The sequence below is a fragment of the Rhipicephalus sanguineus genome, chromosome 2 (genome assembly GCF_013339695.2).
Source record: "Rhipicephalus sanguineus isolate Rsan-2018 chromosome 2, BIME_Rsan_1.4, whole genome shotgun sequence".
Lineage (NCBI taxonomy): Eukaryota > Metazoa > Arthropoda > Arachnida > Ixodida > Ixodidae > Rhipicephalus > Rhipicephalus sanguineus.
Window position 1 is genome coordinate 236,326,859 of NC_051177.1, and position 26,401 is coordinate 236,353,259.

The 26,401-nt window shown below is 49.9% G+C and overlaps 1 protein-coding gene across 3 annotated transcripts in view; it reads right to left on the bottom strand.

The window, feature by feature from the left end:
- The window catches only part of LOC119384175 (uncharacterized), a 350,667-nt gene that overhangs the window by 123,563 nt on the left and 200,703 nt on the right, over positions 1–26,401 (bottom strand). For all 3 annotated transcript variants that reach the window (XM_049412793.1, XM_049412794.1, XM_037652453.2), the window contains exon 7: positions 19,963–20,130. In XM_049412793.1, coding sequence (XP_049268750.1) covers positions 19,963–20,130 — 168 coding nt within the window. The remainder of the gene's footprint in view (positions 1–19,962; positions 20,131–26,401) is intronic.

Genomic DNA, 26,401 nt, shown 5'->3' on the forward strand with positions numbered 1-26,401 from the left:
CCCCGAGCCCCGCCAGACCGGAGGAGCCCGAACCATGCTGGAGAAGCCGCCTGGAACGGAACACTTCGTTGACTCGCTCTTCTCAATCGCCACCAACGACCAGAGAGGCGGGGCTCAAGGAGGCGTGGTCCGGACCACGGGGCTGCAGGAGCAGGCCAGACCTACCGCAGCAGTGACGGCGGAGGCGACGACTGGGGAAGCCATGACGCAAGTGGACACGGCAGCGAAGACCGCAACGAGACCGGTGGTGGCTACTTCGGAGGCAGCGGCGACGCCAGTGGGAGCACCGGCAACGCCCATGGCAGAGGGCCGACCGCAGGAGGGCACGGACCTGGACCGATTCGTCCTAGCCTTCCTCGATGAGGAATAACAAAATATTACCTCATGGTGCAGTCTATGTCGTCCGAGGGCTTTCTTAAGGGGAGGAGGATGTGGGAGAGCACGCGCGCCCATTTCCTTTCCTTAAGGCTGGCGCGATCGCGAACTGACGGCGGGAGCCAAGGGACCACTAGGAGAGGAGCACCGTTGCCCTTTCCGGACAACCCCTTCTTTCTCGCCACTCCTCGCGCCAATCCTCGTATCCCGGCTCGCGGGAAAGGGAACTCACCCTGCGAGGGAAACAACCCTCGCGGTGGGGAGGGACACGGGAGGTGAACAAAACTGCCGACCAGGCATGCAGACGGTCTCTCGTGCCCTGCTGACCTGCGAGGTAACACCTCACCGCCCCGAGACCCGCCAGCCGATCATCGACCGAAGGTGTAAGCGTTACCCTCTGTTTTCTACGAGAGCGGACTATCCCTCTACGCGACATTTACGCGTTATTGCTAGCGTAGCAATAAAGTGTTGTTTGTTGTTCTAGCCTGTTGCCTTATTCGCCCGAACCGTCGTAGCTGCGATGACGCGCGCTACGGGAAGGGGACGCTGACACGCGCACGGTACGACTATTTGCGGCTGGGACCGGAGCTAGGCTTTCCGTCCTCCTCTCCCCTCCCTCTCTCGCGCTCCCTTTTCCCTCTCTCCACTCCCCCTCTGAAACGCGGGCTCTACATGCCGCAAGGCTGCTTCGCATCGCCTCATGGTCCCCTTTTTTTGAGAAATAAATGTTTTTTGCCCTTGCACCTCAATATGGGCTTGCCAACCTCAATTTTCACTGGATTCGGATCGTACGTTTTCCCGGATCGTACGTTTATTTTCCGCGTGTTTTTCGGAAACGTATCAACGAGGTTCTACTGTACAGTGCCACAGCAAATATTGCCTAAACTACCCACTGCAAAGCCTTTTCTTTGTTTTTGCCAAAGTGGAGAAAAGATTCTGGCACTCTCGCATGACCGTGCGGTAGTGCCGATAGCGCGCGGTGGAGTCGCCAAGGAACATTTCGGAACTTTTACAGGGTCCGGTATACGCAGTGACCAACAAGCGACGGAACGGACAGTGTTGGCTATATGTGTGTGCGTCTGTACCGCGATCTGCTACTAAACGAAAACTGACACAGTTTCAGTGAAACGCGGTACGGCTGCGTGGAGCCGATCGTCTCCTGGCTAGTTGCGTGCAGCGCGTGGCCGTCTCGGCTCACGCCGTCACTGCCGGGCCGCTTGCTGCATTGCACGCGCGCAGTTGTCATAGGCTCCGTACAGTGGAGTTTGCGGCGACCCTGGCGCCACCTGCCGTAGCGACGCGAAAGCAACGGGGCGGTGTGCTGCGGCTAAGCCGACTGAAGCGCATTCGTTTCCCGCGCATTGTGCGTAGCGTCGTCCACGTTCGGGGCCATTTCCGTTAGTTTCTCCTTTTTGTGACACGTGTTGGGACCACTTTGGGACGGTGCAATGGCTTGTGCCTCGGGAGGAAGCGGTGGAGGCGTGAAAAAACGCCCCTGGAACGCCCAGTGGTTTAAGAGCAACCAACTCGACACTAAACTCGATATGTTGTGCTTATGTTTAAAATACCGAATAAATTAGAGCTCATTTGTCTCGCTTGTCACGCGAGGCAACGCGTAGTTGTGCAGATTAGGTCGCAAAGTAGGTCCCTGTGTAGCGCGCCAGACTACGCCGACGCGCGCGCAGCGTTAGAGCTCCACAGTGGCTACCCCATCAATCAAGATCGCACCCGATCCGGATCGAATATCTTAATTTCGATCAACCATGGTAGGCGCTACACGGGCAAACTATCAGAGTCGAGCTGTTTTACTGCACTGGTCATGACTGTGCTGACACCAACTCGCCTGCGATCGTGAAGCTCCAGCTCGATACGCGGATCGCAATAGATTGAAAACAGATCGAGCAAAGTCACAATTCAAAGCAACTATGTTGTACCCGCTTCACATCGAAGTGTTTATGTAGCTGAAATGAGAGTGCGACAAGGGGGAATGGAATAATATAGGCCGTGGCGTACAATGCGCCACAGTGAAATGAGACACGCATTGCCCCCAGAGAGGCGTCGAATAAAACATGGTCAAACTATTCAAAACAACATTTTAAAGGTGGCAGTTCAGTCCCTTCAGCTTTAATGTAACGACAGGTTTTACTCACGTGAAGAATGACTTCATACAGCTGTTTTCCTTGCTGCGAGCGGCACTTCGCGTGAACGTCCACACCGTCCACTACTTTCACGTCGCGGACGTGTGAAGCAGCATGTAGCGTCTCTCCGCTGGTTAACGCGGCACCATGAAAGTAATCGCGAAGTCCTTTAATGGGCCTAAACCCCGCAAAAAGTACTTGGGACATCGCCAAGCAACAGGCAGCCTTGCAACTTCGCGCGCACAGAACGTCGGATAGCGGGCACACACGCGGACATCCGCGTGGTTTCGTTTTCCCACCGCCCCGTTGGTACGCCGCTCGCCACGGGCGGCGCTGAGCGCCGCGTCGCCGCTCCTGCTCAGCGGCGCCGCCTGTTCACTGTACGGAGCCTATGGGAGTGTTCTTCGTACCCACTTCGCTCCAGACCGTGCACAGATCGGCGAGTAGCTTGTTCAGTTAACGCGGCGATGACGAACTTCCTGCAAGCGATGCGCACTCTGCGACGCTCTAGCGGTGCTGGCAGCGGACGGAAGCGCGTTTGGGTGGCCGCCGAATAAAAGCGTGCAGTATGGTTACAACAGAGCTACGCTTGCTGCACGGTACGCGTGCGTTTAGCGTGATAGCGTCAATGCAAAGAGGTTTTCTCGTCGCCCGCGACCAGCAACACTCAACTCCGCAACAGCGAGCTGCTTTCGTTTCTACAAATCGGCGCGCGCTTGAACACGGCCCTGCACAACGAGGCGGCAGCGATCGGCGGCCCAGCGCGTTCAGGTTGTCACCTATTAAAAGCGTGCAGTAGGCTTAAAGGGGCCCTGCAACACCTTTCTTAGTTATATTGGAATAGTCTCATTATTGACGTATGACTCTTCACGAGTCATATGCCGCAAAAATTTTTCGAATCCGTCAAGTCTAAGTGGTGTTACCAAATTATAGAGATCACGTTCCGCAGCTTTCTCCCTCAACTCAACGCAGCGAGCGCGCGGAGAGCTAGGCAGCGAGTCGAGGGAGGGAGCGCAGACGAGCGAGGCTCCGCCCAAGAGCGCCGGCGGAAAATTTTACAGCGAAAGCTGTTATGAGATCATTTCACCGGCCGTTTTTGGTGCCGTAGTTGTCCGCCGCCGCCGCCGCCGCCGCTGCCGCCGCCGCCGGTGTCCGTAACCAGTATCGCTCGAAATAAGAAAAAAACAAAGCTGATCCCTCCGTCATAGGAATCGGTATAACACGAAAGTGAAACGTGTCTTCACAGAAGTAGCGCTTATCGTGTAGTGATAAATGAGAACTTCTACAATGTCTATTGGTGTTTGGCAGCTATAGCACCGTTTGACGTCGATGCACCCATGTTGACGCCTAGTGCCATGTCTCCATCGCGACGACTAACGCCCATGATCATGATTAAACCGTTGTGGTAGCTGAAGTTGTGAACATATATTTGGAATCAGCGAATTGTGAATCGCGCGTAAAGATGACACCAACAAGCTCATAATCAACACTGGTACCCGATATGCACTTCTTCAAAACGTCTTCAATTAAGGAGAGAAGCGGCACTGTGTGCGCTTACTAGTAATGGGTTACCGACGCCTGTGTTCATGCGTACACTACCACACTGCGCTTCAGCAACACGGGAGGGCAGAGGTTCGTAGCTTGAGCCGCAAACGCGTGCGTCCCGCTGGCCTCTGTCTCGCTCCACCAAGGCACGACATTCGCCCGTCGAAATCGTGTCCTTTTTGCAACGCGTATTGAAGCAGTTTCGTTAGTCGATGCTCTCGCAATCGAAGCAGTTGGCGGCGGAGAAACCCCGTTGGTGCATGTGGAACTTGCACTAATCCGATGAGACGGCGCAGGCTAACACGAAGCGAAAGGCAAAGAACGTAACTGCGTCTAGGTTCCCTCGGCGACGCTAGCGCGACGTCCCTCGCGGGTATCGAGACGCTTTAACTATGACCTCCGATATCACGCGCAATCTCGGAGTAAGCGCTAGTAAATGTCGATCGTGACGCATTACTTCTTTTTACCTCTCACAGACGGCGGCACCGCACCGATCCGCCCCGCCTACCTACACCGCCAACAGAGCACCGTGCGAGAGCGAATCTGCGAAAGATATAAGGCGCCTTCGTGGAGTGTGCGCCATCTGCCAACTTGGCTTAGTCGGTTGAGCGTCGGGCGCTTACCGTCGCGGCCGCGATGTCGTGGGTTCGATTCCCAGCGGCGGATCTCTTCCTTAGTTTTTTTCTTTTTCACCCGTTGTCGTCCATTTTATCAACGTCATAACCGTGACGGAAGTACTTGGTGGACCCCGGCATAAAACACTTTCGTGTTAAAAAAACTAAATATGAAAAAAATTCCAGGCTGGAACGAGGTTCGAACCTGGGCCCTCTGCGTGGGAGCCCAGTATTCAACCTCTGAGCCATGCCGGTGCTTGAAACTGCTTTGCAAAAAGGTCCTATACAGGCTTCATGTCGGGAAGGAACCACATTAGCATATGCAATATACCGTGGTAAAAGAGTAGATAAGCACCAAGCGTCGCACAGCGCGAATTCTGTAACCAGGCGTCACACAATGCGAATTGCGCAACGAGTAGGTTGTTGAATGCTTCCAACCCATTACAAAGAGCTCTGCCATAATTCTTCATCGTCATCACGCACAGCATCAACAAAGTGCGCATAATGCCTTACATGCGTTTAGCAGGTACCACGGCTGTCTGTAGAATGACGAAAAATGGCACAGTGCCTACTGCCCTACTTCTCAAAAATTACAATGATTTATAGCGTAGTGGGTTCCTCGCAAGTGCACTTCTGTTGGTTGCCAAGGAAGCCCATAAGGCTCCCATGATCCATTTCCTCAGGGTCTCAATAAAGTCAATTCTCTCTCTCTCTCGCTCTACGTTTCTCCGGTTAAAGTGTGTTATAAAGCGTGGTGGGACAGTTAAATAACGACCGGCCGTCACACAATATGCATTACGTAACTAGTGGGTCGTTTAAAGCTTCCAACCCATTACAAAGGGCGCAACCATAATTATTCATCGTCATCAACCGCCGCATCAACAAACTGCACATAATCGCTTACATATGGTACCTCGCTTCTCCGCAGAACAACGAATAATGTGCTGGGTGCTTCCCAACTTCCCAAAAATTACGCTTTGTGGCGTAGTGGGTACGTTGCTAATGTACCTGTATTAGTAGCCACAGGAGAGTTTATAACGGTCTCTAGAAATGCCGCTCTTCCAGCTTTCGCTGTGACTGTGCTGCGCTTTCCGCGCAGGCCTGGCGTTTTTTTTTTTTGTTCATTTTTTTCTCTCTGACGTCTGGGCGCAACCACGTGGTCTGTGCCGCCACTTCCGGTCGGCTTGCGTCGTTCTCGTCGAGCGGAGCCGTATCGCGCGTGCTTGAAAACTGCGCGTCGGTTTGGTTATGTTGGGTGTGCACCTCGAACGCCGTAGTGTTTTCATCGCTTTGCCAACCATGAATGACAGCTGAGATCGGTTTCGGCCCATACTCCGATACACCGCCTCGTAAGACGGCACTGGCAGACGACCCCGAAGCGCCGCCATTACCGGACGCCAGCATTGTTATCGGAGACATGCTGCACGGCTGCCTCGGTCGGTCGTGAGAACGTGCCGACGATGCAGTTCCCAGCTGACGAGGCAACACTCGAACGGCTGCCACTCTCAACAGCAACCGGCGATGGTCAAAAGCACAGAAATATTCACGTTTTCGGCACTGCGCATGGCGAAGAAAACGGAACCACGCAACTACGAGCAGACGAGCTGTCGGTGAGACCGGAAGTGCTAATATTAATGTTTGTTCGTTTTTAACGCGATAACATAATATAAACATACATATTATCTACTTATTGAACTCAAAATTAACAACGAAAGTAATAATGAGGGTGTTATCGTGATTATAACATCAGCCAATGGTGGAACTGCCGACAATCGCGTCATATTTTGCGGACTAATACATCATTTGTCGAGAGAAGAGGGAGTGATTTTCAGCTGACTGAGAATTTATTGTAAATTCCAGGCCGTGCGCATCGCTATAATATTTGGCTCGCGTGTTCTCGGGAGCCTCGACTACCGATCGGAAGCGCTTTTTGAGCATGCTCGAAAAGTGTTGCAGGGCCCCTTTAAGGTAGTGCTGCGCCGCACGCGTGCCCGAGCAGATATCTGAAGATACTTATTGTGATAAGGTTGTCGGCGATAAGTCACGCTAGCGCGTTCGTCGGTGGCCGCCGCCTCACCTTCGTTCTTTCCCGGTGCTTACTCGCAAAAGCGTCGTCGCAATCACGCGGAAGTCAGAATCAGCGATCGACCGATCTACGCACTTCTCGAAGACGGAAAACTTTTGGCGGCACATTGGGGGTTCGGGAAGTTCGGCGGCGCAGTAACATTTTATGGCACAAAAGGTTATCGCGGTACGCAGGGTACGCACTAGCCGGTAGGCGTAGGCCGAAGCACTACGGCTTAAGCGGTCAGCGAATGCATTAGGCTCTATGAGACTCGGTCGGGGATTCATCGCAACTACGTTTTAACCATTAGTACGCTTAAAGCGGGTACGTATTAACGAGGTTTGACTGTAGATGGTTTAATAAATATATTGTGTCCAAACTCCGAAATTTGTGAGAATGAATAACCTCGCATCTTACTGAGACAGGCTTTTTAACTTGGAACTTTTGCCGAAGTCGAGAAGCAGCACCAGTACAATGGGATAGTGCGTCACCGCGCTTTCCTAGCAAAATCCCACAGGCCACTGCAGCAGCTGGAATTTTTCATAAAACCTGACCGTTGTATGGTATTAAAACTTGTGGTGTCGTCGTCAAGCACCACCGCGGGTTCGAGCACTGGGAGCTTCCTGCAGGCTGCCGCGTCCTCGTTCGTCCCGCGCCCGTGTACCGTTCGAACTGCTGCGCGCGAGAACTCGGCCCATCACCGCAAAGGGACGGCGAGCCGTCGCGCGCAGCGAGGGAGACCCTAGGCGACACTCTCCAAATCAGTGATTTATTGCCGGGACTTTAGCACAAGAGATCAATAATTCGCTGCAGCCAATCGCAACATGAATACACATGACAAGCCAATTAGCTAATACAAGTTACCAAATGTGGCCGCGAATGGCACACCTATGAAACAAACAAAGAAAGAACCAGGTTTGGAGAGCCGACCTACCCTTCGGCCAGCGCTCCCGCGATCTCGCACCCCAGAGCAGAAGAAAAGAGAACAGACATAGCAACACTTAAAAGGAACATATACGGTGCACGATCGCGAGGCGCTGCCTCTGGACTTCGAGACCGCGGAGGGTAGCGCGCGCCCGCTGAGGCCGGAGCCCCTACAAAACGACGTAACCGCCGGCCGGCGGCGAAGAACAAAGAACAAAGGATCGCCGCCGGCCGGAGCGGCCAAAACGCGTACGCACCCTTCGAGGTCCCCAAGTGGTCTCCCTCGAACCTCGGCGCGCGCCCGCTGCTTCTAGGCGAGCGCGAGCAAGGTCCAAATCCCGCCAAAATTGGGCCAATCGGACACCGTGTTTAACCTTCGAGGGCGGGGTGGCAGCAAAGTGACGGCGATTTATGGCCAGCTGCCACCCGTCCGGTCGAGAGGAGAGGGACACGAGAATTCTCCAAGGGAAGATGGCGTCGAGCCACTAGCGCGGACGCCTGAATTCCCACAAACTTAAGTGCCCCGCATGAAATCTTTTGGAAGTCTGAACAAATAGCACTACACTCAAACCTCATTATAACAGTCGCATCTGATACGAAAATAAGTTCGTTATATCCGAAAATTCGTTATAAACGTATATTTGTAACGCTGCATATATGACAAAACTATTCTTCATTTACTTCGTTATAACCGATAATTCGTTATATCCGTGTTCGTTATATCGAGGTTTGAGTGTATAATATTTTTGTAAAATAATGCAACTAAAGTGAAACATTTCAAGTACGTAAACATACTGCTTACTGCAATTATTCTTCGTATAAAAGACTGGCGTCTCACAAACACTTGTGATTTCACTGATTATTAGATATTTTCTGACTCCACAACATTCAGCAAATATTTTTACCTGACTTGACGATGTAATTTCACAATATAGGGCAGGGGTGTCAAATGTGCAGACCTTTCGCGTGTGGCCCGAGGCTTCACATGAAAAAAGTTTTGTGACTCAGCTAAATACAGCACTTGCATTATTTTCTCGCCTATTGCAAATTAACAGCACTTTGTTCGGGTAAGCTACCGAGACGGGACTGGTCTCAAGCATTTTTTTTCGTGCGGTACCTCATAGGGTCACTATGAGTTGAAACATCACTGTGGAACGAAAACTCAATATTTCAAAATCAGCATCCTGATTTTAGTCATTGCAAAAATCAGTATAGATATGTTTTTTCGAAACCTGACGTCTAATCGCCTTCAGAAATGACCCATATATCTTTCAAATGGCAACGTGAAGTGACATTTTGTTCAAAGCCCCCTTGTTCTTCACTGCCCTTGTTGTGGGGCAAAACTTTGTGACTGCAGCCAACTAGCTGAGGTGAGTTTGAGACCCCTGATATAGGGTCTGGTACTGTTTGGCGGGTCCCCCCTCCCTAATCCCGGCCACAAAACTCAACATGCAGAATTAATGGCTGAACTGAGTCTGGACATGCAATATAGTTGCATATAATGCCATGCACGTTTCTTGTTTTATTTTCATGTATTCAGGTTTCATCCACAAAAACTGTCAGCAACACTCAGTGCGGAGCGCGCTGAAATGTTCAGGAAGCTTCACGATTCTTTGAGATCATTCTGTTAAAGGGACACTAAAGGCAAATATTAAGTCGATGTTGATTGTTGAAATAATGGTCCAGAAACCTCATAGTGCTACTTTTGTGCCAAGGAAGTGCTTATTAAATGTGAAGCATTTCTTAGCGAACCTTTGGCACTTTGAGCGTTTCTATCTACGTATCTATCTATCTATCTAGCTATCTATCTAGCCGCCTACGTCTGAGTGCTCTTATGATCGCCTTCTTAAGTAGGTGTGGACCAAAATTGGCATGGGAGGGTAAGTAGATTTGACGAATATGACTGTTGGGTCGTGACATGAATAACGCGAAAATCCTGTCGCGTACGTCGTCAAACCCTTTCCTCCAGACACGTGTGGCACATACCCGTTTACCATGGGCCGCTGTGTACGGGTATGTGCCAAAGGTGATTGACCGTTTATATCTACCCAAGAACGGCGAGAACAAACATTGGTAATTTAAAGAGAGCGTTAAGAAAATCCGAGATCAGCAGCGTTGACCCGACGAATGGAAAGAATGAATTTTAGGATCACAGCAGGAATCGAACCCAAGCATCCTGCGTGGCAATCAGGTATTCTACCACAGAGCCACGCCAGGTATACAAACTTGTTTGGAAAAACAGCCTATGCAGGCGTAATGCCGGTGCAACGTCACTTGTGGTTATGGTGCTGGCTATCTAATTTTCCAAGAAAGCAATAAAAAACTACATACAGTAAAACCTCGGTAATTTGTACTCGGTTAATTGGGAATCCCGGATAATTTGTATTATTTGCGCGGTCCCAAATTTTTACATGTAAATTTAACCGGATAATTGGTGCGGCCAGTCTGCGACTTCCCGGTTAATTGGCACACTTGGCCGCGACTTCCAAGATATGCAAAGGGTGTTGCGAATCTCGGAGGCTGTAACTAAAACATGCATTTTTTTTTTTTGATGTACGGATCTCGAAGGCCATGTTTTTTTTTACCGGAAATACGTCATAGACGCCATGTTTTAGCAATTGCCAGGCGGCGATGCGTGCGGTTGCGATCATGATCATCATCATCTCAACAGCGATGTTAGCCACTCTAGCGAAGTGAATGTTTTGTGGAGTCTTTGTGCCATTTGGATGTCGGCTGGCGAGCATTGTGCGATTCGGTGCGACTGCTCCAATTGTCTCCTGTCTCCGCTTGAGTGTCTTCCCTGTGAATTAGTTGATTGAGGTGTGCTTGGAAGGAAGATGCCGAAGTACAAGAGCTTGTCCCTGCACGAAAAGGTGTGCTTAATTGAAGAGGCCAGCAAGTCGACGGCGTCGAAAACGGCTCTCGCCGAAAAGCACCACGTGCCTCTGTCAACGCTGTGCAACATCATCAAGAATAAGGAGAAAATTCTCGATGCTTACAGCAAGACGCACTCGTCAAAGCGTACACGAGTACGCCCGCCTACGTACGCCGACGTTGAAGCAGCTCTGATCGACTGGCTGCAGAAAGCCAACGCAGCACACCTTCCTGTGAATGGGACCATATTGCGTGAGAAGGCCAACCAGCTGGCGCTGCAACTTGGACATTCTGAGTTTAAATGCAGCAATGGATGGTTTTGCCGATTTAAGGAGCGCAACAACCTGACATTCGTGACTGTTTGTGGCGAGAGTGGCAGCGCGGATCAGTCTGTTGTCGACGGCTGGAAGCAGCACACCTTGGCTCCACTACTCGCCAAGTACGAAGCAGCAGATGTTTACAACCTTGATGAAGCTGCTCTGTTCTACAAAATGTTGCCTACGAAGACGTTCGCTTTGAAGGAGGCAGACATTAAGGGGCGGAAACAGAACAAAGATAGAATCACTGTTTTGTTTGGTGCAAGCATGTGCGGTGAGCACAAGCTGCCACTGCTTGTTATTGGGAAGACAGAAAAGCCTCGTTGTTTCAAAAATGCACGACTGCCATCCAAGGATGACCTGATCTATAAAAACAACAAGAAAGCTTGGATGACGGCTGCACTCTTTGAAGAATACGTGCGGCACCTTGACCGCAAGTTTGCGGCCGCAGGGCGCAGCGTTTTGTTCGTCGTCGATAATTGCCCAGCTCACGGCGACATTCAGAACCTGCAGGCAATCAGGCTGGTCTTTCTACCCCCGAACACGACGTCGCTATCGCAGCCGATGGACCAGGGCGTCGTACACCATACCAGGAAAATATATCGCTACAATCTGTTGAAGCGAATGCTCCTTTGCTATGACAACGGAAAGGAGTATAACATTGACCTCCTCGGTGGTATTTGCCTCATTGTTCACGCATGGAGGCAGGTGGAGGCCACCGTTATTCGACGGTGTTTTGAGCACGCCGGTTTTGTGAAAGAAGAGGCAACCTCCGCTGAGTTTGCTGTCACCGCTGTCACTTGCCCGTTTGATGAAGAAGGGGAGACTCTCTGCGCTCGATATGAGGCTTTGCACGCGGACGAGGAGTGCACTCCAATCGGATTCTCCGAGTACGCAAATGTCGAGTGCACAGTGCAGACGTGTTACGCCGACATCGACAGCGAGATAGCTGCGAGATCGACCGATTCGGCCTCTAATGTTGACAGCAATGACGAGCCCTCCCGAGCACCCCCTTTGGCGGATGTCATCGATGCCTTGAGTGTTGTGCGCAGCTTCGTCGAGTGCAACGGCGGCGAGGCTGAGATGCTGCGCCTCATTGACAGGCTGGAAAATATGACTTTCAGTGCTGGGAACTACCGAACGCGTCAGTCACGCATGGAGGAATTTTTCTCCAAGTAGGCTGACTTGCCACAATAAAGGTGTGACTTCCGTACATCACGTTTTCTGGCTGATTTCTTTGATTTCGCGTTGTTTCGGATAATTGGGAATCCCGCTTAATTGGGATACTTTTCTCGGTACCGAGGCCTTCGAATTAACGAGGTTTTACTGTATGTACTCCTACGATACAGGCGTCATATCAAATTAACGTCTGTGGTTCCAGTGTTGACCCCACTTTTATAGCAGTCTAATAAACATTACATTCCTATTCTTATGATTCAGCATGATCCTATTCCTATAAAGTGCACTTAGTCCGCCAGAGCGGCGCAGTGTCCTCTTCATTTCTTACGAGGCTGGGCGATGGCCTCATGCTGACCGAGGATGATGCCAGATTGACTGACAGCCGCTTTGTAGACTAGGCTACATAGGCCACATATGCCCAGGTAGTCTACGATTATGACAACAGGCATCCACTGATGTTGGTCTACGTAGCACTACCCAGGCCTATCACCCGCCTGAAAGCAGTGTTTCTCACGTCACTGCTGCCATGTCCAACGTTGCCCGCCTTTACTGCGCGGCGGCGTGCACCATTTGGACATCCGGCAACATCACATGCTTGCGGCATTTTGTCGAACTTTCTGTCAGAGCGACTTTCACGAGTGTGCAAAACACACGCGGCAGTACGCGATACCAAAACTACCACAGAGACGCGGCCGCGTGAGCGAAGCAGGGCGCCGGGCGAAGCGCAGTTCGGCGAAAACGGAATCTTTGAACCACGCGCCGTTCCCCATCGCAACGCCAAAGAGGTTTGTTTTTCCATGAATCAAACAGAAACAAACAAGCAGCATTTTATTACGTCTCTTGATGCATGGAAGGTTCTTTTTTTATTGCAGCTAGTTTGATTACGAGTGATTAATTGTAATCGAACTCTCTCACGTCATCGGGATCATTTCCAAAATGTGCCGCTCGTGGCGCTCATCGTGTGATACATTTAGCTTAATTTCTCGGTAAGTAGGGCACTGCTGTTGCTAATATTGCCGTTTTAGACGTTGTCATACATTGAGCTTTCACTCTGACACAAATTGCTATTTGCCTTTAGTGTCCCTTTAAGGTTACGCGCAGGATGCCAACAATCAAGTTAATTCGGAAGCTTACGCAAGCACTAGCACTAACGCTGGAAGGTTTGATGACTGATGTATAAAAGACGATGCATTCCCCTGATGATAAGATTACCGACAGCCGAAGCTCTGTTCGCCGCTTTCAGTGTGCAGCGTGTATTGCTTGTACTTCAATTTTTCATTTCCTGGGCACAAGTTCGCCCGAATAAGAGTTTCATCTTGAACCCACCGACTGCAGCCTTCTTCAATGTCAAGACCACATGACAACATAAACTTCACATTTTTATCATGACAATTATTTATACTGCGAGCCTGCCACAAGACATGGCAACTTCAGCTTCCAACCTCCCTGGTGTCGCTGTCTGGGTCAGTACATCAAGCTCTTGTGCAACCTGCCAGCTGACATGATATTGTATTACCACCATCAATTTCCACTAAGCAAAAGTTTACGGTAGGGCACATGCTTCGGTGCTGAAGTCGCCATTTACAAGACATTGTGTGCACGCCTTTGCAGCTGGGCAAGACCGGTTGCAACGAGCAATGTTGTGGCACGAATGGTGATTAGGCATGAACATTGCTGCAAGCTCCATCAAGAGCTAGCCGGCAACTGCGATTAAGTTGCTCATTACCATTAGCTAATTCGAATAATCTCTGTTGAGTATGTAATTATTTTAAACTAGTACACAGCTCTCACCTGTCTGCTGTCCATCATTTTTTTTTTTCAGTGAAAAGTATGGTAAACGAAGAATAAAAACAGCGCTAAACACGGGACGAGAAGAGGACACATACACGGCGCTGAATTAACAACCAATGTTTATTGCAAAAACAAGTGCAATATATAGGACACAGGAATCTGCGCAGAAACACAAACATAAGCCAAAGCGCACATACATGTGATAAAGGCCAAACGGCAAACATTATCAAGGATTTGTCAAATCAGCGGACCTCAGATATCTAATTTCACAGCCATGAAACGAAATTGAGGGTACGCTAACACAAGAAACATCGTGCTGTACAATGTGAAAGGCTTCACTAGTCTCGCGTTCACGCTGCTTGTTAAAGCGCCCCATGACCACACACTTATCAAGAATCGCCTGGCAACCACAATTTTTACAGTGGTCAGCCAGGTGGCTGGAGACAGAGCCTTTCAGAGAGTAAGCGTGCTCCCTCAGCCGATCATTTATGCATCAACCTGTTTGGCCGATGTGACAGCGTCCACAAGTGAATGGTATCTTATACACAATCGCTGAAACACATTCAACATAGCGCGTAGCGTGTTTCTTAGTGCATGCTTGTTTCTTAGGTCCATCACTGTTAACCCTCAAGCGAAGCATTGTCAAGCGAAGGCAGGTCAAGCAAAGCATCACTCATCCCTGCCTAAAGGCAGCCTTAACTCGCTCTTGTCACCACAAGGTCGATAGCAGTTTTACGCACCAAGTGCACAGTCTTCAACAAGCAGGCTTCCCTGTGCCCCTGCTAACTTCCATTGCCGAGGCTCTCCTAAAGTTGCTAAGGATGCCCAATAATAGACAAAGCGATGGCCAACGTATCACGCCTCACTCTAGCACGACTGTTATTCCCTACGCACATGAGGTTTTGCGCAGGCTAAAGAAAGTTGCAGGCAAAATAGGTGTAAGAGTTGTTTTCTGCACACGCGGCAAGCTGGCCAGGCTGTGCCGCAGGGTTAACAGTGATGGACCTAAGAAACAAGCATGCACTAAGAAACACGCTACGTGCTATGTTGAATGTGTTTCAGCGATTGTGTAATAGATACCATTCACTTGTGGACGCAGTTAAGTTTGGGTCGATGGAGGTGATCTCCATGGTTCGGATGATCGTGGCGACACGTTGAAGGACTGGACAGGCCCGATTGCTCAGATCCTGGCAAACTTGAGTTTATTTACACACCTTACACTTGATGACAAAACAAAGGCCGGGGCGGCCACTGAACAGCTCTCGCGACAACAACTAGGCTGGACCCGCACCAAGCGTTCAAGCCCTTAAGAGAATATCTCTAAGTCCTTCGTCCCTGGATCAGAGTCGGCGCCAAGCACGACCTCTGTCCCCTCCTCAATCTCTCCGTCGAGCACCGAGCTCTCCCTCTCTCCTCTCCTATTTCTTCCTTTAAATCCACCCTGTCTCGTCTGAGACCGCCTTACGGGACCAAACCTTTTCGATACTCCACCAATGAAGCAGAGAACTTTGTTTCTCTCAGAGACATGTCTCCGCCTCCACGTTCCCACGCTTTGCTGCCCTCACTATGCGGCAAGCCAACTAAAAACGCCATCAATCACATACACAGTCAAAGTATACTGAAATACACCCCACCAACGTGCCCAGTTTACAATGCCGACTCGAGCCTTGTCTGCGACAAGATGCTGCCACCTGTTGCAATTACCGCAAAACCACGTCGGTGCTCATTCGGTGAGGACCGTCGCGATGGCGACACATTGTTTACGTTGTCAGTCTCCGTGGGATCGCTTCCGCCACACGGGTGACTCCGCCGCGAAAGGAGCGGTCGACAAAAGGTCGCGGGGTTCTGCTACCAAGGCGCAGGTAGAGGCGAACGGCCTAATGGCCCTTCTGAGCGGTCGCTTTTCATCAAAGCGTCCCTTTTCCGTCGGGCGCCATCTGCCGATTAGTCACCGTTGACCCGCACCGGTGAAATCTTCCCCCGAACATAACTGACGCTGTCACATCGGCTAAACAGGCCGATGCATAAATGATCGGCTGAGGGAGCACGCTTACTCTCTGAAAGGCTCTGTCCCCAGCCACCTGGCTGACCACTGTAAAAATTGTAGTTGTCAGCCGATTCTGGATAAGTGTGTGGTCATGGGGCGCTACAGTGAAATCTCGGTATAACAAACTTCAGGGGACCGTGAAAAAATGTTCGTTATTCTGAAAGGTCGTTATAGTGAAAGCCCAAAAGTTTACCTAAAAGCACAAGCTCTGCGTCACGAACGATTCTAGACCGTCCGCATTTTTATGCACCGCTTCGGTCGCTGTGCCGCTTTTTTCTATGAATATGCGGAGTTTCCTCAAGTAGTCCAACGCAACCGTGGCTGACACGGACTCGTCGTGATCTTCAGGTGCTACCGTGACATCGTCGTCCATGTCATCACTGCAATCCTTTATTATACCTTTATCTTTGAGAATCGTGGCGATCGTCGACCGCGCCACTCCACGTTCTTCAGCCATGACGGCTTGTTTCTTCCCGTCTTCTATTTCACGAAAAATGTCTACTTTCTCACTCAAAGAAAACTGCTTCCGCTTCTTCGCCGTAGGACGAGTTGTTGAGCTCAGGGCAACACGAACGCCGGGACGCACTTCCAATACAATAAAATACGCAGAAGACTGATACAGGTGACAGCACGCAAACAACTGATAAAGCAAGCAAGCGAAACAGGATAGAGGAAAAAAGAAAAGCGGTGGCTATTTGTACTTTTTTTTTCTTCTCCCGCACCGTCTCAGGTTTTCTGAGCCCATGTTCCCCGGCACTCCGCTTACAAAACCTGATGCGTCGTCGCCTCCGCAACGGAGGGGACAAAAAAAAAAAAAAAAGAGTTCTCCGCCCGCGTCCTTCTCCTCCCGCGCCATCTCAGGTTTTTGCGGGAGGGCGTCCGCTCTTCGCGCTGCGTCGTCTGCTAGCTTACAGCTCTGATTGCCATGACCGATACACTGAAATCTAAGAATCCTCGCATTTCGGGATATAAGTTCGTAGTACTGAGGTGGTGTTAGGATGACACGGGAATTAAATAACGATCGTTATTCTGAAATGTTCGTTATTCTGAAGTTCGTAGTAGTGAAATATTTTTACATTGAAACTATAAGCAGTCAGCACGGGATTTCTTAAAAGTTCGTTAATCTGAAATGTTCGTTGTAACGAGGTTTGACTGTATAACAAGCAGCGCGAACGCAAGATTAGCGAAGCCTTTCACATTGTACAGCACGATGTTTCTTGTGTTAGCGTACCCTCAATTTTGCTTCATGGCTGTGAAATAAGATATCTGGGGTCCACTGATTTGACAGGTCCTTGATAATGTTTGCCGTTTGGCCTTTATCACATGTATGTGCACTTTGGCTAATGTTTGTGTTTCTGCGCAGATATCTGTGTCCAATATATTGCACTTGTTTTTGCAGTAAATATTGGTTGTTAGTTCAGCGCCATGTATGTGTCCTCTTCTTGTCCCGTGTTTAGCGCTGTTTTTATTCTTCGTTTACCATGCAGCACCAACCAGCCCAATCAAGCGCACTGTTAAAGTCTTCAGTGAAAGACCACAAGAATGACGTCTTGGCGCATGCTCAGTGCAAATTATGCAATTTTTGTCGAAATGTAGCAGGACGTAGACGGTTTCACCTCTTGCCACAATTGGCGCAGCAATCAAATCACTGGAAGTGACATACAGTGAAGAGGTCCTTCAATACAGTCAACATCTGATTTTTTGGACTCCCTAGGGACCGCCAAATTGTCCAAAAAATCGGGCAGTCCAAAAAAACGAATTCATGCTTTTTTATTAAGCTCAAGCGGTCAAATCGCCACAGCCACATCCGAAATAGTTTCAACCCTTTGCGGTCCAAAACTTTTACCCACTTTCCGGCTCTACCGGTCCGAAACTATTTTGCCTGTTTCTGGCACCGTGAAGAAAAGCACAAACCATGGAAGAAAAACTCACAGGATATTTATTTTTGCATCTGCATTCTGCAGGCAACTCCTTTAGCGACATTTGGGCAGCGTCTGATACCGCTCAAAGCATTCTCCTGGGTCGCGCACTGTTGCCCTGTGTGTCAACAGAGGTGTTATCTCCACCGCCATCGCCATCGTCATCGTCATCACTCACTTCTGTCAAATCACTGTCATCAGTGTCTGGTGGAGGCACGTAATTCTCTTCCTCACTTAAGTCATCCTCGCTTTCGCTAAAAGCACCACCGTAAAACGCACGCGGTGAAAACGTGGCCATGCTTCTCAGCGAACCGCACGACTGGGTACACTCTAGGCTCCGTGCTGAACATAGTGCTGCACCCTAGTGTAAAAAAAAAAGTTAACCTCAACAAACAAAGCTCACTTATTCCTCAAGAGATGGCACTTCATGTATACAAAAAATGCGCGCGACTCGCAGTGAAAAAACAGCGAAATTTAAACCACGAACACCCTTGTCGGATGGCGCCCAACATTGGACCCCTACGGCCATGTTGCGTCGTCGGGCAGCGCCTGACAATGGACCGCAAAGAGTTAATGCCTCCCAGCACACTTATCAGACATTTTGGTGCGCGCCCAGGCCCTCGCAAATACATTCGGTACCTGCCGTGAACCCTGCTTAACTACGTGCCGACTGCCACTTGCAAATTTGCGTCTCGTGATGAAGGCCGCTGATACCAGCAAAACGCGGAATAGATTACGGCTCTCTCGCATGGAGCGTTTGGAAACGAGTTGACACGGAAATCAAAGACTGTGGCAAAAGAGCGGACGACTCGTCCGACTTTCCCCGATGCGTGTGAGCACGTAAACGATGCGCACACACATCGCCGAATCTCCGCCGATACACAGCATTTGCTGCCGTCCGAAGCCGATCGTTTCTAGTTGTGTGCAGCACATCACCAACTAAGCTGACGCCATCACTGTACTGTAGCTGCACCGTGCGCACGCATTTGTCATGAAAGGGTTCGTGATGCCCACTCCGTTCCTGATCACACAAGGGAGCGGCAATGGTGAACGGGCTTTATTCGTGAAGGCAATGCACCTGTGCGGTGCACTTCGCGGTATCGCACAAAGAGGCAGCATGAATGGCGGCGTGGCGCGTTTGGGTTCTCGCCTATTAAATGCGTACATACGCATCCAACTGCGCTAGGCCACATGCCCTACCGCGCAGTTAACTGAAGGTGCTTATTGTAAGGTTTGTCAGCGATTAAGCCGTACTGGTGCGTTTGCCACCTGCGGCCATCACGCCTCCGTGCATTTCCGCTGCTTATCTGTAAAGACATCGCCGCACGACACCGTGATAGTGGCTCCTTTGAATTTCTGGTCTGCTTAACCCATAACACTTCGGTATTGCCGCAAAGCCGACTTTCGGACTTTGATACTGTCGCAAACAGATCGACTTACAAAAGCGCTGGTTCGAACCTATGAGATGATAGATGCAGCAGAGGTGGGGGCTTCAACTAATGCCTTTCGCACCCGCAATTTGAGCAGAAAGTCCGAAAAATTAGACGCTGAAGAGTTTCAGCGTCCAAAATTTCAGACGTTCTTATACATTGATGTCTATGGAGCTGGTGACGGTGCCGTGAAAGCGTCTGAATTTTTTAGCATGTTCGGAAAATCAGGTGTCCGAAAAATCGGCAGTTGACTGTACCTTTCCGGTCACAAAACTCTGCCATCATGCTATGAAAGTGCTTCATACGCTGCACAAAGCACCACTGTGCCACAGAGGGCATCACTGCTCGTGTAAGGAAATGCTGGCGTGGTGCAAGACGAGCTGTTATGGTGTACTAGGGTGGGACAATGATGCCAAACACATGTTCTGTGCCGGCGGGCTGTTCCACTTACAAGGGAAAAACCCAAAGGGCTTCGGTTTACTGAGTAACAAAGGAGCAGCATGAGCACTGGACGCAGGCCACAGTATGGCAAGACAGTTGCAATTCCAACTTTGAATTGAAGTATACACGTGCATGCATAAACACTTGGATGCATCCCCCACTACGATTCCATTATCAATGGTGACTCTGAAGGCATTCTTGTATCAGTGCCAGCTCCATCTTTGTTTATGTTTCCACCTAGTGTAGGGTAGCAAATGAGATGACTCTTTGCATGACACTCGACCATAATAAAAAGTGGCTTGCCTGCATGGTGCGCACATTCTCCCCTCGGTTGCGGCTGCGAGGAGGCCGCCGGGGGCTGGCCCCCCGGCCACGGTTAGTCCGGGCCGCCGGCATCGGCTCCAGCCGTATTGTCTCGGGTGTCGGCGTCTCCACCGAAGGCTGCCCTCCTTCACCCGATTCAGTGGCCTCCTGCACATTGCCCATCATCAAAGCAATCACTTGGAAGGCAGATGATAGCAGCGCAAGGTTAAAATGGGCCCTGCACCTCTAATTAGTTGCCGAGTTCTTGCATTACAATATGTTCCTTGTCCACTCTAAGATGAATCCACAATAAATCACAAAAATTCATGCGGCCAAGCAAGTCACCGACAAATCACAAATTTAGAATAAGAGCACATTACAAAAAAGAGGCATGTGCTTCTGCATTTCACTCACCTAGCAAGGACTTATGACATGAAAATGAAGCTTTCATATATCGGGTGCAGAAGCAGCCATCCTTTTCCATGAGAATAAAAAGCTGTACTTTCTCGCAAATTATTTACCTCGGCAGAGTGCCGATAGCAAATGAAGATTTTTTTAACCGGAACACCTGGTCTGTCAGCATGAAAGCATACTTGTGGAGAGAAATTAAAGTGTCAAATATTTGGAACACAGCAGTTTCACTTCTGCTGAAGCATCATCAAGTCCCACAGAATGCAAAAGTACTATTGCCATGTGGTTGTGACGGTGCAGAAAGCTGCAGCAAGACTGGGAAATATGGAACTTTTTATTTGGGCGACCTTGTGCCTGGAAAATGAAAAGTCAAGGTACAAGCGATTTGCACTGTACACTGATAGTGGCAAGCCAAGTCGTCGGCCGTCGAGTAACCCGCCAAGCGGTAAAGCACGCCGGCATTTATTTATGCATGCACCATAGAAAATTCCAGCGTTATCGCTGGTGGTCGCGTAACTTCCAGAATAAACTGTAATGTTAAAGGATCAATAGGTGGGCTAGTTGGCACATATTCGTTCAGTGAAGTGGGAGCACGGGAACATACAAAGGACGACGAAGAGCTACACAACACGAGCGCTCACTAAGAGCTGGTTCATTCACACGTCAAAAGGACACATTTATACATAAAAGTGCGCATGTCAAAAAGATTATGAAGACAACAAGAGCAGCATGTCAAGCGTGTACTCGAGGTACACGTCTATGGTTTAGCTATATGGTTAAATTCACAGTCATGTAGTGACAAGGATTATACAGTAATCTGCATTCCTGGAAATGTGATAAGCTTAAGAAATTTCACACATAGTTTGAAGCGGATGCCGTCTGTTCCCGCGCTCCTAATTCACTCAACAAACTAACGTTTGCATTGTGCGCGTAACCTTATCGGAAGGTTCTAAAATAATCTGGAAGGCTCCTAGTCATTTGGGCGCGGTTTGTGGAAGGCAGTAGTTAAGCTAGTTACACAGAAAAAAGGAGCGCGCATATAAACATAACATGCGAAATCTTGGGGCGCGGAGCTCTTTTCCCTACCGGACATTGACCAAGCTTGTCTACACAGCTTGTACAGTTGAACTCCTTTAGAAAAGACACAAACTGGGAGCAGTTCTTGCCCTTTATATTGTCACGTGGTTGTGATGATGAAGAAAGCAATTGCAGGCGGTAAAGATGAAACACATTACTGAGCGAACTTGTGCTCAGAAAAGAAATGACACTCAAAGTGTAACGATATCAGCGCACACAGTCGCCGGTCTTCTAACAAGCTGCTCATCTGTAAATGCATCGGTTTTTATACATCTCTTATCAAACCTTCGATCGTTATCGCTGGTTCTCGCATTAGCTGTAGAATGAACTCTATTGTTCCCATTGTGAGTGCAATGTTAGCAGAAGATTATAAAATAATAAGGAACATTCTGAGATGTTCTGGCACAACCTGCGCAAGGCAGTGGTTACACGTATTTGAAGTGTAAGGCACGACAACGACAACGGACAAAAGGGAGGGTACACACAGATTGGGCACTCCATGTGCACGTACTCTCCCTTTTTTCCGTTGTCGTTGTCGCGCCCTTACACTTAAAATATGATGACCAATCTGCCAATTTTACATGGTTACACGTATAACGGGCTGGTTAAAAAAATGTACAAAAAGAAGCACGTGTTGCAATATGAGCAGTCTCACAAGCAAGGTACTCTCATTTTCTGATCGATTCCTATTTCAATGTCAGCACACTAGTCTCTCGTCTGTCACATAAGTGCCTCTTATAAAGGGGTTCAACTGTACTACTCCCATTGAATTCACATTGAAACAAGCGCAGTGCCACGTTCCTAACACAAAAAACTATAGTTTTCTGTGTTACTTTTTGCTCAAGAGTATGCATTCATGCATATTTATTAGTTGTGCTGCACATCTAGGCGATTATTTCTCCGGTAAAGAAGACAATGAAGAAATCGACGGCTCCAACTAAACGCCGTGCGGCACTACGGAGCGCAATGCCGAGGTCCACTCCGGGTCGTTTTCTCGCGCTGAACTCCACAATTTCAGCAGCCGGCGGCAAGTGGTCCCGCCCAAACGATGTTGATACCCCGCAGATAATAACTGTGACCTTTAGAACACGCCAGATATCTTTAGAACCGAGCGTGGAAGCGACGACTCGGTTCACAGATCAAAACGAAAGTTACCGGCAGATATCTGTTGATGTTCCGCAGCTGTTTGGCGCACTTTCGCTGTCTGTGCTGAAGGCAAATAAGTCAATATTGCTTTTTTAGCACAAAAAACAACACCACAAGAAAGAAGACGGAACTAGCGCTGTGTTCAGTCTTCTTTCTTGTGGTGTCGTTTTTTGCGCTAAAAAAGCAATATAGATTCTCACCAACTAGCCCACCAACGCATTCTGTTTAACCAATAAGTCAAAATCATCTTCCTAGTCTGCGCTGCCGCCAACATAAAAAATTCTGACTCAGACTCGCCGGAACGTGCCGAAATTTGCCGTTTCCAAGAGGCAGGGGTGCGCGATGTCGACACCATGTTTGAAGCTACAAGCGCTCGGTCCTCTCGATTTAAGTGGCACTTCAAAGCTCTCTCCGCGGCGGAAAAAATAAACAAATACGGGAAACTGGAACAATAGTTCCTGTTTTATATGATGGATGATGTTGGCTGTCATACCGTCAATAGTGGGATATCGACGGGTATAGGCGCGGACAAGAAAGTGTTAATTTTGACCGCCTCGAATTCTTTAACATGCTCCTCTGTATCTAAACAGATGGATGTTGCTGTTCACACCCATCGGAATGCAGCTGCTGTGGTCGGGAATCAGACCCAAGGTTAGTAGCGCGACACAACAACAAACCTGATCATCCCTTTTAAAGTGTGCACGACGGAGCGCGGGCACCGCTGGCGACTGTAAAGAAAAAATGTATAGCTTTTTGTCATTTTCCTAGAAACATTATCGATACTGTTTTCGTCATTCATCTGAAGCTTGAGACAGGCAAAAAGCAAGAGCGAACAGCGGAACAGCAAGCGAAGCAAGCGCATGATAAGCCGGCGCGTCACGGCGGGCATCGAACAGTCTGTGCTGTGACGTCATCCAGGCCTCCCGCCAGGCAGCGCCACCCCAACTTCTCAGGGTTATTAGTTCCGACGACGCTCGTGGCACGGGTGGCGTTGGAGCCATTTCACCAGGCTTCACACGCCAAGAACAAGGGAGAGAGGTATGAAGCGCAGGACACAGATCAAGCTTAGCCACAGAAACATCTGACAACGCAAACCCTATATCGCCAAAAGGCAACGGCATCAGGCTAATTTGTGTTGCAGCGCTCGTGTTGTCATTGTCTCTTCGTCCAAGTTAGGATCCGCATCTTACTCGTACCAGTGCCTCCTCTGTTTTTTCAGTGCCTCCTCTGTTTTTTCAGTGCCTGGGCGAACGCTCTCCTTGGGCCATCGAGCGCGCGCTCCGCGTCCGCTCGCCGCTGCCACGTGGTGGCGCTGTGCAAGTAGACTACGGGAAGCTGCCGCTAAACAGCCGGGCGTATTACGAAGCTCATGAATTCGTGTTTGCATCCGAGTTTAATTGCACTTGTGCTTCTCGCAGGCTTTCACAGGTACAGGGGGAATTGAAAGAAATGCGAACATAGCGGCGCGCTGTTTTCATCACGCTCTAACGGTGGTGGCAATAAAAAGATACTAGATGGTCTTTGATTGTGTCATGGATGACGTCGTCTTTTCATTATTCATCCAGGCTATAACCACTTGAAAATAAATACGAAACAGCAAAGAATGCAGATGCCACAAGTTCGCGTGTCTTTTCATACCCGCTGTACATATTCCGCAGGCAGTCTGTCAGGCCGTGCAGCCAGTTCGGTACTTGCACTCGAGTTTGAGAGTATTCGCGTTTTCTTTTCTATTTCAGGCTGTAGCAACCACGCCAATGCCTTAGTATGTCATTGTCACGATTATCTCGGGCGTGCTTGCAATAATGGATCGGGAGAGAGTGAGACGGGCACGGAAGACCGTGGTAGGACAGCAAAAACAAAGTTTATAACGAGCAAAAAGACAACATAAAAAAGCGTTAAAGACACTGAACAATCCAAACAAAAAACCTACTTACATCTGCAAAATCTCAGTTCGCCCAGAACTGAAACTAGCTAAACAATGCGTTTTAGCTAGGCTTAGACCCGTCTCTTCAACTCAGTCTGGCCACTGTGGGCCTTGCGGTAATAGAATGTTCTTAGAGCTCGTCGCGACGACTCGAGGTTTCCGTCGCGTCAGTCTCTCGTCGATACCGTCGCCGACGTCCTCAGTAGGCCTCCAAGTTCATCGTCGGTTGCCTTCGTCCAGCCTGCTGCTTGCTCTCGTCGCATGTGTCCCCAGTAGTCTTCTCCGTCCTCGGTCCGTCGAGGTTAGGCCTAACTGGGCCTTGGTCCCTTGCTTCAGGACTCCACAGGTGACGGGCGCCTCCTTGACTGGACTGTGGTCGGCAGCCGTTCTGCCAAGAAGAGAAGGGCTGCTGGCGATCCCGAAACTGCCGTATTGAGGGGCAACGAGTCCGGGCAGCCTCGCTTCGAGCCTTCCAAGGTCGACGGCCACTCCCCGGGCCTTGCATGCCGCCACCTCCAGAACCGAGTACCAGCCGCTTTCACCGTGGATGCGACGCTTGCTCCTTCCTCAATCTTCTCCGTCCAGCGCCCCACAGCACAGTGCCACGATCATCCTTCGTCGTTCACCATCACGGCTCGGGTCGCATGTCACGAGCCCCTATCTGGCCAATCCTCTGCGTCGACGTGGCTGGTGCGCGTGCCATCGGGTGACTTTTTGCTTCTCGCGCCCCGTCGCCGCGCTTGCACGTTCGGCACGCGCCTCGTGCCCCTCCTTTACTCATCACAGTCATACTGTTTCCACTCTGCCAATGTGTTGTATTCAGCATGTGCGTTATCATCTAGATAGCCCTAGGCATGCGCAGATGCACGCGCACGGCGCCTTATCATGTCAGCTGACATCTGTGTATATTAACCATCGCGGACTAAGAATAAACAGAGTTGTTTGAGGTACTGGGTCGGTGTAGTTACTTCGCGATCCTGCGGCTCTCCGACGTAGTTCGGCAGGGCATGGCGGCGGATACCACAGTTGACGACGAGTCGTGAAGTGACCGAAAGCTGAAGCAATGAGCCTGCATCAACCGCCCGAGTTCCTGCCGACGCCCCGCAAGCCTACCCTTCCGTGGACGCAGTGGCACCGCCTTTTCAAGAATTATCTCCTGGCATCGGGGAGCGACGTCCACTCATCTGCTCGCCATAAAGCTTTGCTGCTGCACTGCTTGGGGGTGGAAGGCCAGCGATTATACTACGCATTACCGCATACAGCGGGAAAAGAAGAAAGCGGCCCGAGGGGCGAGTGCGATGCAGCGGTGGCTATGTTGGACGCCTACTTTACTGCTAAAACGAACATCGTCGTGGAACGGCACCGGTTCAGACAGTGCACCCAACTGCCTGGGGAGACCGCAGCAGCATTCGTCCTAGCACTGCGCGAGTTGGCATTGACCTGCAACTTCAGGGAGCAAACTGACGACTTCATTCGTGACCAGCTTGTAGCGAAAACGAGCAACCATGTTCTTCGGGAATGCCTACTTCTGGAAGGAACTTCGCTTACGCTTGAACGTGCACTGACTATCTCGAACAACATTGAAGAAGCCATGAAATACTCACTTGAGCTACAGTCATAAGCTGCGAGCATCCAAAAGGTGAATAAACATCAGATGCCAGCCCGTACAGAAGCACGAATGCCATCGCCGCAGCACAAAGCATGTTTTCGTTGCGGGTCTTCACGGCATCTCGCAGATTCCAAAACATGCAAGGCGCGGGATAAAACATGCAGCAAATGCGGCAAACGGGGACATTTCCAGCGTGTATGTCGGAGCGGCATGCCCGACGAGTGGGCACTTGCTGTCCGAGAGGTCGATACCTGCAATATATCCGAAGACCT